General features: G+C 30.4%; 1 protein-coding gene across 1 annotated transcript; it reads left to right on the top strand.

Moving 5' to 3' along the window:
* Window positions 1-4827: 4827 nt before the first annotated feature.
* On the top strand, window positions 4828-16029 carry PmUG01_08044800 (protein kinase, putative; the record flags this gene model as incomplete). Its single annotated transcript, XM_029004621.1, has 2 exons — window positions 4828-5253; window positions 5674-16029. 2 exons carry the CDS (start codon window positions 4828-4830, stop codon window positions 16027-16029), a joined length of 10782 nt encoding a protein of 3593 aa, XP_028861292.1.
* Window positions 16030-17406: the final 1377 nt, after the last annotated feature.

Raw genomic sequence — 17406 nt, 5'->3', positions numbered from 1 at the left:
TAGTATGCCGGTACGGCTTAGCACAACTGTAAGCAAGAATATTATTTTACACGTTGAAAAAAAAAACTAAATTAAAATAAAATGTAATAAAAAAATAAAAAAAAAATATATAAATATATATATATAAATATATATATATATATATATATATATATAAACAACACATCCATATGCCTTAAAATAAAGGACAGTAAAAGAAAAAAAAAAAAAAAAAAGCATTGTTGAGAAAGAGAGAATATAATAAATTTAATACGTACATTAAGAAACAAAATGAAATAAACCTTTTTAAAATATTTTTACCTATTTACATACTTAAGTAACACATAAGTGTATACAAAATATACATACATTCGTAGATATATTTGTAAATACAGGTATATAGATATACTTAAATGCAGTTATATACATTGGTGCATAACTGCTGAATTGAATTGAAGTGCACCGTTAAACTTTCTTATTAACGGAAAATATTAAATCATAAATTGCACAAAAAACATTACATTTTTTTCTTTATGTTATAAATGAAAAAAAATGGAATATAAAACTCATCTCTTTTATTCTTTAACTTTATAATTTCGTAAAAACGAAATTTTCTTTTTTCACCTTACACATTTAAAAAAAAAAAAAAAAAAAAAAAAAAAAAAAAAACGAGCTAGCTAACTGTAACTTTTTATATGATTCTTTATATGTTGTAGTTTCGAATTATCTGCTTCCATTTTGACCATAACGCACTACGGCAGTTACTGTGTGTGAAATGGCACTTGCAAAAAAAAAAAAAAAGTCATTAAGTGTTAAGTGTTAAGTGTTAAGTGTTAAGTATTAAGTGTTAAGTATTAAGTGATACACGTTAAGCGTTAAGTGATACACGTTAAGCGTTAAGTGATACACGTTAAGCGTTAAGTGATACACGTTAAGCGTTAAGTGATAAGCATTAAGCGATACGCGTTAAGTGTTAAGGATTCAGTATTATCTAGCAAACTTATGCTAAATGGTACCTCGTGGAACATATACGCCCACGCAAGCACATACAAATGCGCATACATAAATATGTATGTGTTAATATGTATAAACATATATATATTTATATATGTGCGCAGATTGGGACGCTGAATATGAAGTTTATTAAAACGTTTCAGCAAATGAAAATTCTATTATATATACTCTGTGCATATACAGTATGTTTTGAAGAAGAAAAAAAAATTGTTTACCGGCACTTGTAGGAAATAATCTGTGCATAAAAAAAAAAAAAAAAAAAAAAAATCCTTCCTTTTTAATGTGTAGATTATACATACACACATGCACATATGTACAAATGAAAAAACTGAGTACTTAGAAAAAAAGAAACAGTTTGTTAGTACATTAAAAAAAATAAAGGGGAATATACAAAACAAAATTATTGTTGTAGAATTAATATTAAGCACAAAATGATAACAGTTGTTTATAACCTTTGTTTTTTAATTTTCAAAATGGTAAATTTTTTTTTTTTTTTTTTTTATTTGAATAAGCTAGCTTAAATTAAGAAGAAATTACTGCCTTCAGATACATGAGAAAAAAAAAAAAAGAAGAAAAAGCAATAAATGGAAAAAAAAAGAAATTCAGTATTATACGCAAAATTTTTTTAAATTATACAGAAAAAGATAAATTGGTCATGTTATATGTACAACATGTAATAAGAGCAAGAAAAAAAAATAAAAAAAAATAAAATTAGAAGGGAGTAATTATGTAGGAACAAAAATGATTCATAGTGTAGCTTATTTATACTCCTCTATGTTAATTTATAAAGGGGGAGGGGGACAATAATTAAAAATTCTGGTAACTACATATATATGTATGTAGGTGCAAATAACCACATAACGTTCTTTTTTTTTTTTTTTTTTTCTATATAAATTTACTGCTTAAAATGCGAACTTGACAGTTCTATAAGATGATAAAGGCGTTCCCTCATAAGGGGGAAAAAGCTCTTTATTTAAAGCACATTGCATGCCTAAAAAATATTTTAAGTATATATATATATATATATATATGTGCAAGTCTCACAGAGACATATTTTTTATTTACTTCATTTTTCGAACAAGGTGAGATCTTTTCGTTTTATTTTGTTCAGTTAATGTATGTGTGCTGTTAAAGCCCCGATCGCGCAAAACATTTTTCCTTTTAAGCGGAAGAAAGGGATGCATAAATGTGTACTTACATGAACGTACATGCAAATATATATATATATATATATGTCCACCCGCCGACCTTTTCTTTTCCTTCAGCTCTTCTTTCTTCCGGGAAGGGCTTATAATATTAACTCTTAATACCTTTCGTTTTTTTTAAAATGTATTTCTTTGAAATATAACAGAAATAATAAGAAGCAATAAATAAAATGAGATGCTCGCTTAATATTTATTAAGTCCAAGCTTTCGACAATATATAGTATACAGTTGTTGCAATACAGTTATGTTTAACTATAAAATGTAAGAAGCTTATGCAATGTTTTGTCTTCTATATACATATACATATATATATATATATATAATATAATTTGCAACATTGTTATTATTGCTTACTCGTTTTTAAATAAATTTTCTAATGTATTTTTAAAAAAAATTATTAGCAGTTCATATTAAAATTGCTTTTTTTTTTCTTTTTTTTTTTTTTAATAAGTAGTAAAATTGAAATTATATTTTCATTGGCTTGTTTTTACTAGAAATAAATTCAACTATTCAACTATTCAACAATTCAACTATTCAACTATTCAACTATTCAACTATTCAACTATTCAACTATTCAACTATTCAACTATTCAACTATTCAACTATTCAACACTTCAACACTTCAATACTTCAACACTTCAACTATTTAATTTTTTTTTTTTTTTTTTTTTTTGCTAAATTGAAATAACTTAAGACAAGTGCACACATGCACACATAGAAAAATAATTCTTAAATGTGCATACATACCTATGCTAGGTTACTGTACGCTTTTAAGAAGATAACATGAGTACAGAAGGAATATGCGCATGTACTCATCATATACTTACATGTAGACGTATAAACATGTATATGTAATAATAACAAAGTACATGAATTTATAACATTTTAAGGAATATATTATTGGCCACTGCGCGTACACAAACTTCAACATGCACATATATAATTATTCACAAAGGAATAGGTATACATGTATGTGTATATATCTGTGTATTTGCGAATACATACATATGTACTTATAACATTAAAAGTACTTAAGTTTAAATAAAAATAAAAAATTAAGAAGACTCGTTCTATATATGTGGAAAATAAATATTTCATAAATTCCTTTTTTATTTTTTCTAAGAAAAAAAGGTCCTGTCAATGTTGTAGAATGTGTGTGTCCAAAAATAAGAAAAAAAAAAAAAAAAAAAAAAAAAACAAAAAACAAAAAACAAATAGAAACAATTAGGAGGAAATAAGAAATAAGAAATAAGAAAAAAAAAAAAAAAAAAAAAAAAAAAAGAATTAAGAAAAAATTAATTTTTTTTTTCTTAATTGTACAAAAGGGTAAATGAAAAAAAAAATATATATATATATGTACAACCTTTTAATAACTTTAAGAATAAAATAAAAAAGAAATAATAAAATAACTCAGACATAATATTTTGAAAGATTAAATAATAATTATTTAAAAAAAAAAGAAAAAGAAAAAGAAAGAGTTATATAGATATTTACCGCTTTTTATGTTGTTTTCTTGTAATAAAAAAAAAAAAAAAAGCATGTAATCTTTAGCAAGTTAAGCTTGATAAAACATTGTGATATAAGTAATTTATACATATCTTTTTTAAATATACGCGCATACATACGCATATATATATATATATATATACATTCATATATACACATACGTACACGTATATATTCATATGTGTGAGTGCACGCATGTATGCGTTACAGAATGAAGCACAGTAACACTGTAACACCGTAGAATTTATAAAAGCAAAAGTCTCTAAATGTGTAATTGTTCATGCACTTTATACACTCATCCTATCTACCTCCGACTTGTGGCAAATATTGTTTTCTTGTTTATTCATCTCTTCATTTATTTTAATTTTATTTAAAAAAATGAAACTAAAAAGTGTATACTTATAAAGAAACTTATGTTTATTTATATACATGTTTGTGTATAGAAGCACAAAATATAGTATTAATTAGTTTAAATTATTTCAGTAAAAAATAATTTTTATGAACTTGCAAGAACATTTTGGTGGCTTGTGTGTGAACTAGCGAAAACGTGTGGAAATTCGTATGGACGTGCAGAAAATCGTATGAATGAGCAAGAACTTGCCTGAACACGCAAGAATATACGCAGAAGTTCACCCGTTCTACAGATGTATACAAGCGTTTATATTCATCTTCTAATTTAGACAATTTTTCGTAAATTTCTACCTTGAGAAATTAAAAAGATGAAAAAGGAAAACACGCATGAGAACTGCGTTTCGCCTAAAAAATAAATAAAATAAAAAAAAATAAATAGATAAAATAAAAAAAAATAAATAGATAAAATAAAAAACATTGAATTAAAATAAAAATAAATAAACAAATGAGTAGATGAACAGTCAGGTATATAAATAAATAGACAAATAAACGAACACATAAGCTAATAAATAAACGAACACATAAGCTAATAAATAAACGAACAAATAAGCTAATAAATTAACCAACGAATAAGCTAATAAATTAACCAACGAATAAGCTAATAAATTAACCAACGAATAAGCTAATAAATTAACCAACGAATAAGCTAATAAATTAACCAACAAATAAGCTAATAAATACATAAAATAAAAGGGAACGAAACGATTCAATTATGCAATTAAAAACACAATTCCATAATTTCTTGAAAAACCATTCAGACAACAGCGTTCATAACTGCATAAATATCGACAATGAGTTAATACAAAATATACACAAATTTTATAAGCAAAAATGTGAAAAGCACAGAGTGGCATTTAGGCCACCATCCTACCTGAACGAGGGCTGTAGCAATAGTGTAGAACTTTCAGCTTTAAGTAAAACCTTTGACATAAATAATATTTGCGTTTCACTGAAATTAAAATTAAAAGTAAAAAATAGAAATGGAAAAGAAAAACAAAACGATTGCCTATATTTTGATATTAATCCAGGAGGAATTATGTCTAAAAATCAAAAGAACTTTTTTTATCAGTACAAATATACTAGTGAAAAAAATGATGAGTACTTTGAGAACTTACCAAGGGAACACAAAATGAAATACGTAATACGCATAACTACTTATTACATATGTACATACATACAAATGTACATACATACATATGTACATAAGTAAATATATACAAGCATGCATTTTTGTTTGTAATGAAATGTACCATTCTTTAACCACATTTTTTTGTATTATCAATATGTCGTTAGTGTAATTGCGAACTGTTTGTATTTATATGCTGTATATAGGCCCATTCTGTGAGCATCATTTTACGCTTAAGACGTACTTTTTTCCCCCTTTATTAGCAGCAACTTACTTCTTATATTATTTCGTATATTTATCCACTTTTATCTGCACTAGCTGTCTGCCGTACCTATCTACTCTTACCTATCTACTCTTACCTATCTACTCTTACCTATCTACTCTTACCTATATACTCTTACCTACCTACGTGTCTTTGTTCCCTTTTCTCAGTTCACTTCGCTATCTTACAATTTGGCTGGAAACGTCATTGAATGCAGTCAGTCGAAGTACAAGTTAATTAACATTCTTCAATCTGCAATTTATGGGAGTGTCTACTTATCCGAAGTAATTGAAGATGTTGATAAAAGTTTAGTAAATACCCAGAAGGCTATTAAAATATTATCTAAACATCTTATAGAAATGGCAAAGGATAAAGTGCAAGAAGATCCGCTGTCAGAGTACTATTATAGAGATAATATGAGTGGTCATAGTAATATATTGAGTTGCGATAATATTTTTGATGATAATTTGTATGTCTATATGGTTATGCCTTTTGCTATCCATGGTGATTTGTTTGAAGTTATGAAGCATAGAAATAAATCATTTTCAGAAGAAGAAGCTAGATATTTGTTTTATCAAATTTTATTAGCTATTAAATTTTTGCATTCAAAAAAAATGGCATTAAGAGATATATCCCTAGAAAATATACTCTTGTTTGAAAATGAAAAGAATGGTTTAATATACCCAGTGTTAAATGATCCTGGGCAAGCTATATATTTTAATATAAATAAAAAGCATGAAGTTATATTAGAAGAGTATACAAAGGTTTTTGGGAAAATTTTCAGACCTCCAGAAATATATGAAAAATGTAAATATGACCCAACAAAAGTTGATATTTTTTGTACAGGATATATTCTATATTTTTGTTTAACAAAACATGAACTGTTCAGGTGTGCACTAAATAAAGATATATATTGGAATATGTTGAAAAATAAAAAATATAACGAATTGTTAAAAGATAAAAAAGGATTACATCTATCCAATCAAGCGCTTGATTTAATATTTCATTGCTTAGAACCAAATTTTAAAATAAGATATAACATTAACGAAGCTTTGAATCATCCTTGGTTCAAGGGTACCTTCTTCCCTGTGCACAATCTTAATTTGTACTGTGATGATGCTCTGGGACCTCCACAGGTCGGCATATCTGGCAAAAGAAACAGGAGCAGTAACGGCAATAGAAGTTATAGCGGCAATAATGGTAATAGCAATAGTATTAGTTGTCATAATGATAATAGAAGCAGTGCTCGCGATAATAATGCTAATAGAAGCAGTACTACTGTCAACTGTAGCGGTCACAGCGGCATTATCAATACCACACACTCGTTCAAACTCTCTCTGGAAATTGAACAATACGCAAAAAAGAATAACATAAGGATAGACGAAAACTCAACTATGGAATTTCAAATATATGAACATGTTTTTTTATCTCCTAACTCGTACAATATACAAATACAAAATAAATGCAGTAAAGCCTGCTGTTCTTTGTATAATAGTTATAAGAAGATAAATTATATTCAACAACCTGAACATGGTCATAATGTTGCAAATGTTTTTTCCCCTTTTAATCAATATAACAGTAGTGATAAGAGTACTAATAGTTATCATTCCCAAAAAGGTAAAAATAATAACAATAACATGACTAATGTGGAGAAAGATACAATGATGATGCCAATTAACAGAGGAAGCATCCCTGAATGTTGTTCTTACACTACCTGTAATTCGAATAAAATGTACAATGTCAGCAGCTCAGAGCACCTCAGTGGTACCACCATGAACCGAAACACAATCAGTTATACCCAGATCAAAGGCAGTGCCAAAAACTTCCAGCGAGCCGATTATAACAGCAAGCAGATAAACTATGTTAACCAACCCAACTGTGACAGCATATGTGTGGCAGGAACTAATCAGTTTGACTACAAGAAGACGTTAAAAACCTGCAACGAACTTAGTGAAAGATCAAAAATAAAAATTTTAAATAATCATAAAAAAAATATCAACAAATTAATTGAACTAAAAAACAAAAAAAAAAAAAAATTATTTCCTGAAATAAAAAAAGGTACAGATTATTTAGAAAATAAAAGCGCTAACCATGTAGCGTCTAAGCAGTTTTTCCTTAAAAATGAAGAAAATAATGTAGTCAAAAAAAAAAAATATATATCAACTGCTCCGGTGGTATCAAATAAGGAAATGCCTACCGTGAGCGTAGTTTCAGAAATGGAATTTAACAAAATGGAAGAATTCCCAAAAAGAGGAAGCCACGAGAGAAACTACGTTTCGTTGATTGTAGATCTTCAGGAAAATGTGTTCACTTCGAGCAGAAAGGATAGGGAAAATGGAAAAAGTGTGAGCACTGCAGATGAATATGGAAAAATTATGCATAGTTCATGTGAAAATGGAAAAATTATGCATAGTTCATGTGAAAATGGGAAAATTATGCACAATTCAGGGGAAAATGGAAAAATTATGCACAGTTCTAGTAGAAACAGCGGGGGAAGGAGCGCTGAGTTGTCGAAAAACACCAGCTTGATTGAAATAGAAATGAATAATGAGAGTTGCGGAAAATGTGCGCAGGTAGTCGAAAGTAATGAGTCTCAAAAATGTAAAGTGTTGGAAGAAATTCCAGAAAATACTTCCTTTTTAAAAAAATTAAAAAAGAACGAAGAACCACCTGACGAAAATAACAAGTTGTATATTCTTCCGTATACTGAACTGGAAGTCGTAAGGGGTAAAATAAATGATGACAAGTTTGTTGTTGAAAAAATAAGAGATGAATTTTGTGTAGTAGGCAACAAAGTGCAAGTTAACAACGATGCGGGCGCTGCTACTGCTGCTACTGCTACTGCTACTGCTGCTACTGCTACTGCTACTGCTACTGCTGCTACTGCTACTGCTGCTACTGCTACTGCTGCTACTGCTACTACTGCTACTACTGCTACTGCTACTGCTGCTACTGCTACTACTGCTACTGCTACTACTGCTACTGCTACTACTACCACTGCTGCTACTTCTACTGCTACTGCTACTACTACCACTGCTGCTACTTCTACTGCTACTGCTGCTACTGCTACTACTGCTACTTCTACTGCTGCTACTCCTTCTACCAAAAAGAGCAGCCACAAGAACGCCGCCATTTTGGAAGAGGCCAAAAAGGGAAATGCAAGAAATGGGCCAGCGAACGTATTTAAGAGCAGTTTTTTAAGTACTAGCAGTTCAAATGTAAATAAGGAAAAAGAAGGAATAACAATGAGGGTAAGAAATCGAAAGAACACAAATAATGATGATACGATGTATGGGACTAAAGAAATGTATATAAAAAGTAGCTCACATGGAGAGGTTAGTGGAAAGGATGGACAAAGTATAATTATTTTAAGTGGAATAAATGGTGTAACTGGTGTAAATGATCGAAGTGAGCAAAACCAGTGCACATCGCCCCTCAATGTTTATGATTCCTGTGGTACTAACGAAAGTTATGATAGTTCAAAGAATAGCTGTATTTGTGCGGGACAAATAATCAATAAAAATTGTTATGTAGAAAAGCATTTTCTTCAAAATATTAGCAGAAAGTGCAGTGTTCTTGTGTGTAGTGATAGAACAAGTGGCTTGAAGCAAAACGATGATGTTATTAGTGAAAAGTTCCAACATGCGTCTAAAAAATACAAAAATGATTCTTTATCGAATGAAAAACATCTTAGTGATAGCTTCTCTACCTCTATGGAGTCCAATATTGTAGGCGAAAAGAAGAAAGTAGAAACTATAAAATTAAATATGAACAATTTATGTAAAAGTTACCATTCCCCTTCTTCAGATATAAATTTTTCAAAAAATTTTATTTCATCTAAAAAAGAGATAAACGATTCTAAAGAGAGCATAATTTTAAAAGATAAGGAGTATAAGCAAATAGATAATAATCTATGTTATGAAGTGATAAAGGATGAAAATGAGAATTACGGAAAAAGACAGATGATACAAGGTAGCATTACGAATGAGTCTATATCTTGTCTTCCAGTTGAAGACAAACAAGAATGCGCACTAGAAAATGTAAATAGAGTTACATCATTATTAACAACTGAATGTTTGGACATATATGCATCAAAAGAGAAAAGGCAGTTAATTTTGGAAGGTGACTACATGGAACAATATGACGAAAAGGATTCCGAGGAATCAAACCTGGGTTCTTTTCGAAGCGAGTTAGAAGCCCTCATCTTCAAAGATGTAATGGATACGGAAGTAGATGCAGATGTAGATGCAGATGTAGATGCAGTTGTAGACGCTGGAGTAGACGCAGAGTACGAAGAAGATGAGTTTAAAGACGCCTTGCAGTATGAGCTGGAAAACGCATTGGATAGAGAAATTAAAGAAGAAGAGGAAAATATAGAAAAGGAGGAGCAGATTGATTTTAATATAGATCCTTCTGATTTGGAAAACAGATTTAAGGGGGAGCCAGCACATATGCAAGTAGACCAGTCCCTACTTGAACGGAGCGATAAATGGGACAATAAAATAGATAATACGTTGGGGGATAAAGCAGAAAAAGTCATCCATTCATCCCAAGAGAAATTAATAAAATTTTGTATAGGAACATTGGATGATCTAGAAGAAGGAGTGGCAGTAAACAAACTACTGCTTGAGGAGCTTAACGAAACGAACAAGTATAAAAAAGGTGCAATAAAGGAAAAATTGAGGAGAGAAAGGGGAAAAAAGATAATAATAAGGAGTAGAAAGAAGCTAAACGAAATAAAAGAAATTTTGAAGAAAAAAAATGTATCATGCAAATTGAAAATAAAAAAGAGAAGATCAATGAATAAAATGAAAAAGGTAAAATATTGCTTTAATTCAGAAAAGAAAAAAAGCAAAATTGTAAAATATGGAACATGTGTATTTGATAAGAATAAAAAAAAAGTCCTTTTTTTTAACAACAAATTGAACAAAGAGAATAAAAGAAACTTGTTCATAATAAGAAACCCCACTCCAGTAGAAAACCATTTGTATAATGCAAAACTGAACATATTTATAGATAAAAAGAGTATACCTGACAAGCGAAATGAAAATGAAAATAAGAGCATATCTACCATTACTAAGTGCGCAAATGGAAAAAGCGGTGCAAAAAAAAATAAGCATAGTAACAACAGTAGTAGCAAACGTATCAACAGAAGTTACAATTACAGTAATGTCAAACAAACGTCCATTTCAAAAAGACATACTATATCAGGAGTACAACTAGAAGGTGAAAATAAAAAAAAGAATGACTTCATTACTCCCAAAGTAGAGCAAAAAAACAGAAAAATTAAATTCTGTAAAGAACCTGGAAGAGCAGGGAAAATAATAAAAAATGTGTTCTTACTCCCCAGTGTTAGAAGAACAATAGGAGTGTTATATGAAACAAAAAAGAGGAATCATCAGTACAGTGAGAAAAACATAAAACGGAGTGATAATTTGTACAACCACTGGTTAGAAAAGAAAGGAGGTAGTAATTATTCCTTGACAGCTGCTGAATTGGATAGAGTCGATAGAAAGGCAGTAGGTGTTCTCCAATCAGCTAGTTACATTAAACAATGTGCAAAAGGTAAGATGAAAAAAGATAAAAATGAAATGCATGAAAATTTTGTCGAAAAATTTAGTAAAAATATATTACTTGAAAGGGATGTAAGTAAGAAATATGGGAAACAGACAAAAAAACAAAACAAAAAAAAAAATCTAAACGAATTGTATGAAGATAATAAATATTCTAATGTTCTTATCAACGATTCTAGAAAAGACACAAAAGGTTCAAAGTTTGAAAAAACAAATTTTTTAAAAAATGTAATAAGAAAACAACCATTTAGAGAAAGCTTAATTAATAATCAGCGCAACAGACAAGAAAAAAAAAAGGTACTAACCTACAATTTTGATATAAAAAATGAAAATAAAAAATTAGACACTACCAATGGCAAAAATGTTTATGTGAATAAAGTATATACGGGTAACTACGTAGATGTAGCAGTTCATAATAATGATAAATGTATTATCAATGGCATATGTGCAACTAGAGGAAGGCATGTGAATGCATTGGGAAGAAGTAGCGTAAAGGGATTTACTCATAGAATAACAGGTATAGAGGATGCTACCAACAAATGGAATAAGAATGACGTAAATATTACCAAGTGGAATAATATTTCGGGGAAGAAGAGTGAATGCAATAACGGCGTAGAGAAAAATGAGAAAGGAAAAACCTCGAGCGGGGTTGAAAAAAGAAAAATTATGTTAACCTCATACGTGAAGAAGTATAACGCGAATAATGATAGTGAAAACAATGATAAGGGGAATAATAGTAATAAGAGAAATAATAACAATGACAGCAGTAAAAATTATAATATTAATTTTAGTTATAGTAAACGTTTGCCCAATGTGACCAAACGAAGAGAGAAGCCCTTAATCTCTTCTACTCTTCTGTCTAATAATTCCATGGGAAATACACCCTCACGGATGAAAGAAAACTATTCTATTCGAAATATTATAACAGACACTACGATGAAAAATAAGAAAAAGATTATAACAACAATGAAGAGAAAAATGCAGGGAGAGAACGCATCAAGTAATGAATTAACATTAGAACAATTTTTAAACAATATGAATGGAGATGTGAGAAAGAAGGATGAGAAAAATAGAAAGCGAGAAGATGAAGAGGCAGCTACATTTCCAAAAAAGGCTGCCATAAATGGGAATACAAAGGTAGAAATAAATGGAAAAATAAACAGTAGAAAGCTCAACATGAGAGACGAAGGTCATACTGTCTCTATCTGCACTAACAATGACGTAAAAAATAAACTGCTGCATGTTACTTTGTCCAATATAAAGAAAGAAGAAAAATCAATGGGAAAGAATTACCCAAAAATGGAAAATTATATTTCACATGGCAAAGGTATAGTCAGTAGTAAAATGGAAGGACATAACAATAAACGCCTTACAAGACTGTTATTCAACCATAAAAAGTATTTCACGAATAAAATAGAAAATAATAAAATAAAAAAAAATTATTTACTTGAAAAGGGAGAGGCTCCTAGGAAAAAAGAGGATAAAATGGAAAGGAACAATTACAATACATCTTCCAGGGAAACAAATAGTTTTTGTCAAACCAAAAGGGGAAAAAAAGCAAACCTTGCACACAGTGTAAACAGTGCAAACAATGCAAGCAATGCAAACAGTACGAATAGTTTGAATAGTACAAGAAGGACGTACAACAAGCGCAGTGGTGAGTTAGCCTACAATAAATATTGCAGCTATCTAGAAAAGAGAAAAACATGCATACTTTATTTTAAAAGGGGGTTAAAAACGAAGTTGGACAAGATGAAAAAAAAGAAGTTGACTAATAAGGATGAACATAATGATGGTGGTAGCAGAGGCTGTAGCGATGTCTGTAATGAAGACTGTAATAAGGACTGTGATGAAGACTGTAGTGATAATCGTATCGATAACAGCATCGATAACATCATCGATAACCATAACGATGTTGGTAAAACGATAGAGGATCATTTAAGTGAGAAAAAGGCGAATCCAAACGATGATCTTTCTTTTATAGAAAAAAATAAAAATAAAAATTGTGACAATGAACATGTTTGTTCGACGTATGAAAAGAAAAGTTTGCTTTTAAAAAATGTAACTCAGATAGAAAGAGACGAAATGAATGAATTGAACAGTAGTTCCTATCAGGAAATAAATTTGCGAGGGCAAGAAAAAGAACTAGATTTATTAAAAAGGTTAAGCAGTTCGAACAATGGCATACATGAGAGGGTTATAACTCCTCCCAGTGATGCTTATAATAATAAAACAGATGCATATAGGATGGATCAACAAATTAGTGGCATCGAAAACACGAGCAAAGATAAAAACGATTACACAACTGAGCCAAATTCTTACCATTGCAGTAAGGGCTGCATGACTAGTTCAGAACAGCAGCATTTGCCGGTGGGCATCCACAGAGGTGCGATATACCCTCAAAAGGGAAGCAATTGCGGTATTAGCGGCATTAGCGGAATTAGCGGTATTAGCGGTATTAGCGGTATTAACGGTATTAGCGGTATTAACGGTATTAGCGGAATTAACGGAATTGACGGAATTAAGGACAATGGTAATAATAGCGGAGGTAGCAGTCATGTGAAATGTACACATATGGGGGTGGGCTCACCCACGGGTGCTACTCTCTCCCATATAACACAAAAAAGTAACGATGATCAGGGGAAAAACATGTACATGCCTTCCACTAGCAAACATTTAAACATATATCAGAATGAACCTTTTCTATATAACAAGGCGTATGAAGACTCTTATTTTACGGCAAAGGCATGGAATCAGTCTGTTCGCCATAGTTACAACAGTTATAATTTTGAAAAATTTTCAAAAAGAACAAATAAGAGTAATGATGAAAAAAATGCGAGTAACTATGTTCATCATAACGAAATTGAAGGGATAAATGATGATAAAGTAAAAAACATGAACTCATTTTTAAAAGACAAACTAACCATAGATAACCATTTTAGTTTAAATAACGTATACACACATAGCACTAACAAAGTATATGATGATCAAGAGAAAAAAATATTAAATGCATCTAATTTGTATATAGTGCCAAGGGAGATTAACCATATTCGTAAAGAAGTAGAGAGTCTAATGCGAGAGACCTGTGGTGATAACATAAGACCACAGTGTACTAGAAGAAGGCCGAAAAAGAGCCCCTCGGGAAAGGCCATAAAGGAGCATGCGGTGAGTATTAGCAATAAACGAAGTGGTAGCAATCCAGGAGAGGCTGCTCACGAAAAAGATGATCATCCCTTAGAAATCGAAGCTAGATTAAAAGTAGACAATCCCGTACAAAACACAAATCCCCAAATGTTCGCTTCATACATAAGGAGTAGCAAAGAAAATATGGAAATCTGTCATAATAACAATGATGAATGCAATAATTTAGTTGAAAATGATAAAAAAGACATGTACTGTACAGAAGAAAGAATGCATGATAAATTTACTAAAAATGAAAAAATAAAAACTAATGATAAGAGGAAAGATTACTCTTTCGCAAACGATAAAGAGCAACACGGTATTATTTCCACTGAACAGGCACCTCCTCAGGAAGCACCCCCTCGAGAAGCACCTCCACTTAACAATCTGTTGCATTCTTACATGAACGAGCAGGCGATAAATGTAGAGCTATTCCAAAACCAAAGGAGAAAATCAAAATTTCCTCTACACTTATCAGCTGATTTGATGAAAGCCGATACTTGTAAGATAACAAATAAAGCAAATAAAATATATAACGAATGCGATCATAGGAGACTTACAAAATATGCAAAACATATAAAACAGCCATATAACATAAATACATTAAATAAAAAGGGTAATGTTTTTTTAAACAATGTTCCATATTTATATAATGGTAAGCAAGTGTCTGTTAACTTGCGCAACTCTCATTATGCTAAGAGGGAAGAAAGAGGAAATCAGTGCTTGGTCAATCTGGTAGGGGGGAAAAGATACCCCAAGGTATGTACAACGACTAAGAAGAGAGAAGAAAGGTATGTAGGTGATCATCTTAATGTAGCACATGACCATGTTAGTGAAGCACATGACCGTGTTAGTGAAGCACATGACCGTGTTAATGTAGCACATAACCGTGTTAATGTAGCACATGACCGTGTTAATGTAGCACATGACCGTGTTAATACAAATGTACAGCCACCATCTCCTTCTGCGCAGTCTAGCAAAATTGTTACTCCACCCCAGAAGAGAAAAATAAATGTGCACCGAAATGTGAAGGGGGAAAACATAAGCATTATAGGGAGCATAGGCAGTGTGGGAGGCATAGACAACGTAAGCAACACAATTGCCACTAAATGCATTAAAGATAAAGGGTGTGCAATAATTAACACAGGAAGAAATGCGAATGAAACAAAAAATATGAACAGTAGTAAAAAGAACCTGTCCTGGTCAGAAAAACTTTTCCAACATGAGAGAAAAAAAGAGGAAGAGGGAATTTCAAAAACAGGATTAACTTTTAATGCGTTAGAAAGTAACAATGAGTTAAGAAAAAACAAATGCATGAAGTACATAACTCGGAGAGGGGCAATAAGGGGCGGCATCATCAGTGGAGCTAACCTCAACAATGGAGGAAATATCAATGGTGGAGGCAATTTTAACAATGGAGGTACCAATTACTGCACTACTCATAAAAGTTGTACAGGTGGGAGAAACTCACATGGTACGGTACAAAAATTAGCTATACTACATAAAGACAACTATAAAAGTAAATGTAACACAGTTATGATAGGAAAGAATAAATCATACTTATGCACAAAGTGGAATGTTAAAGAAAACAAAATATCTACAAATATTTCACAACTTCATTTTTGCGAAAATAGGAATGTACATAATATGGTACAATGGGAACATGCTCCCGAAAAAACCTACTCAACTAAAAATAATAAACTCACCAACTTATTACATAATAACATTTTTCCATATAAAATTACTAGTATATTATTTAATAAGAAAATATAAACTACCTGCACGAGTCAGGTGCCAAATAGGAGCCTCCAAATTGTGAGGGGATAAAAACTCGGAGAAGTAAAAATGTAATAGTGTACAGAAGGACAAAATTTATGAATCAAAAAATACAGTAATTACTTTATTTCATTCCTGAGTATAGGGGTGTTGCTACGTTCACATGTAGGCTTGAAGAACTGAGTGCTCACCACATATACGCACATGACCATGTAAGATCATTCGCGCTTATATATGTATAAAATGAACATACACATACGTATAGGAAAACGTACAAACATATATAGATAATACATATATACATACTGAAGATACGCATAATAACATTTTGTACTATATTCTGATATAACCGCAGTTGTACGAAAAAGAACGTTATATAAGGCATATTTTTTGCCTTACAATATGACCCATGTTCTAACTCTTCAAACTTCCTCCTTCCACCGCATTTCACACTAGCACGTTTATACACATGCACATATATACACATACGTATATAGGCATATGTGTACACTTAAGTATACGTACGTGTAGAAATCTATTCAACTTTTCTGTTTCCATAAAAAAGCATGTTGTCTTTTTTCCTTCCCCGTTTTGTTCATCTATCCATTCATTTATTCTTTTTTTAATTTATATAATTAATTTTTTTTTTTTTTTTTTTTTGTTTTCTTTTTTTTTTTTTTTTTGTTGTTGTTGTTAAAGTTAAAAGTATTGTTCCTCCATTTTAAGCTTATGCAGAGTGAGCGTTCTTCAACTCGTAGTGCAACTGCACGAGTGTTACATGTGCATACATGCGCAAATATTTATGCACACGTACATACGTACGAAATTTGTTTGTTTAAATTTTGTTTTATGCTTTTTATTGAAGTATTTTTGTTATAACCATATCACAAATTTGCAAATATATTTGAAAACACATTTGAAAACAATTACGTTTTAATGTTGTTAAGATACTGTTAATATATTGTCATTATACTCTTGTAGTTCTCCTTCATTTTGTTTTATTTATTTATTTATTTATTTATTTATTTTTTTTTTTTTTTTTATTTATTTTTTTAATCTTGTAATTAAAATGCAGCACCAACTGTGTATTCCTTGGCGTTAAATTCATAGATTTTTATATCTTCGTTCAAGCAAAGGACCTCTCATCTGCTCCCCTCTCCCGAAAGAAAAAATATATATAAAAGAATCATCATCATATAACATACACTGTTTTATGGTTTTATCTTGTGAGAACAAAAATTAAAAAGAAAATCAAGAAAAACAATAAAAATAAAATAAAAAATAATAATATAAATAAAAAAAAAAAAATAATAATATATATATAAATAAATACATACATAAACATACAACCGCACAACTGCACAAACTTACAAA

This window comes from Plasmodium malariae (genome assembly GCF_900090045.1).
Source record: "Plasmodium malariae genome assembly, chromosome: 8".
Classification (NCBI taxonomy): domain Eukaryota; phylum Apicomplexa; class Aconoidasida; order Haemosporida; family Plasmodiidae; genus Plasmodium; species Plasmodium malariae.
This window is presented reverse-complemented; position numbering and strand designations above follow the sequence as displayed.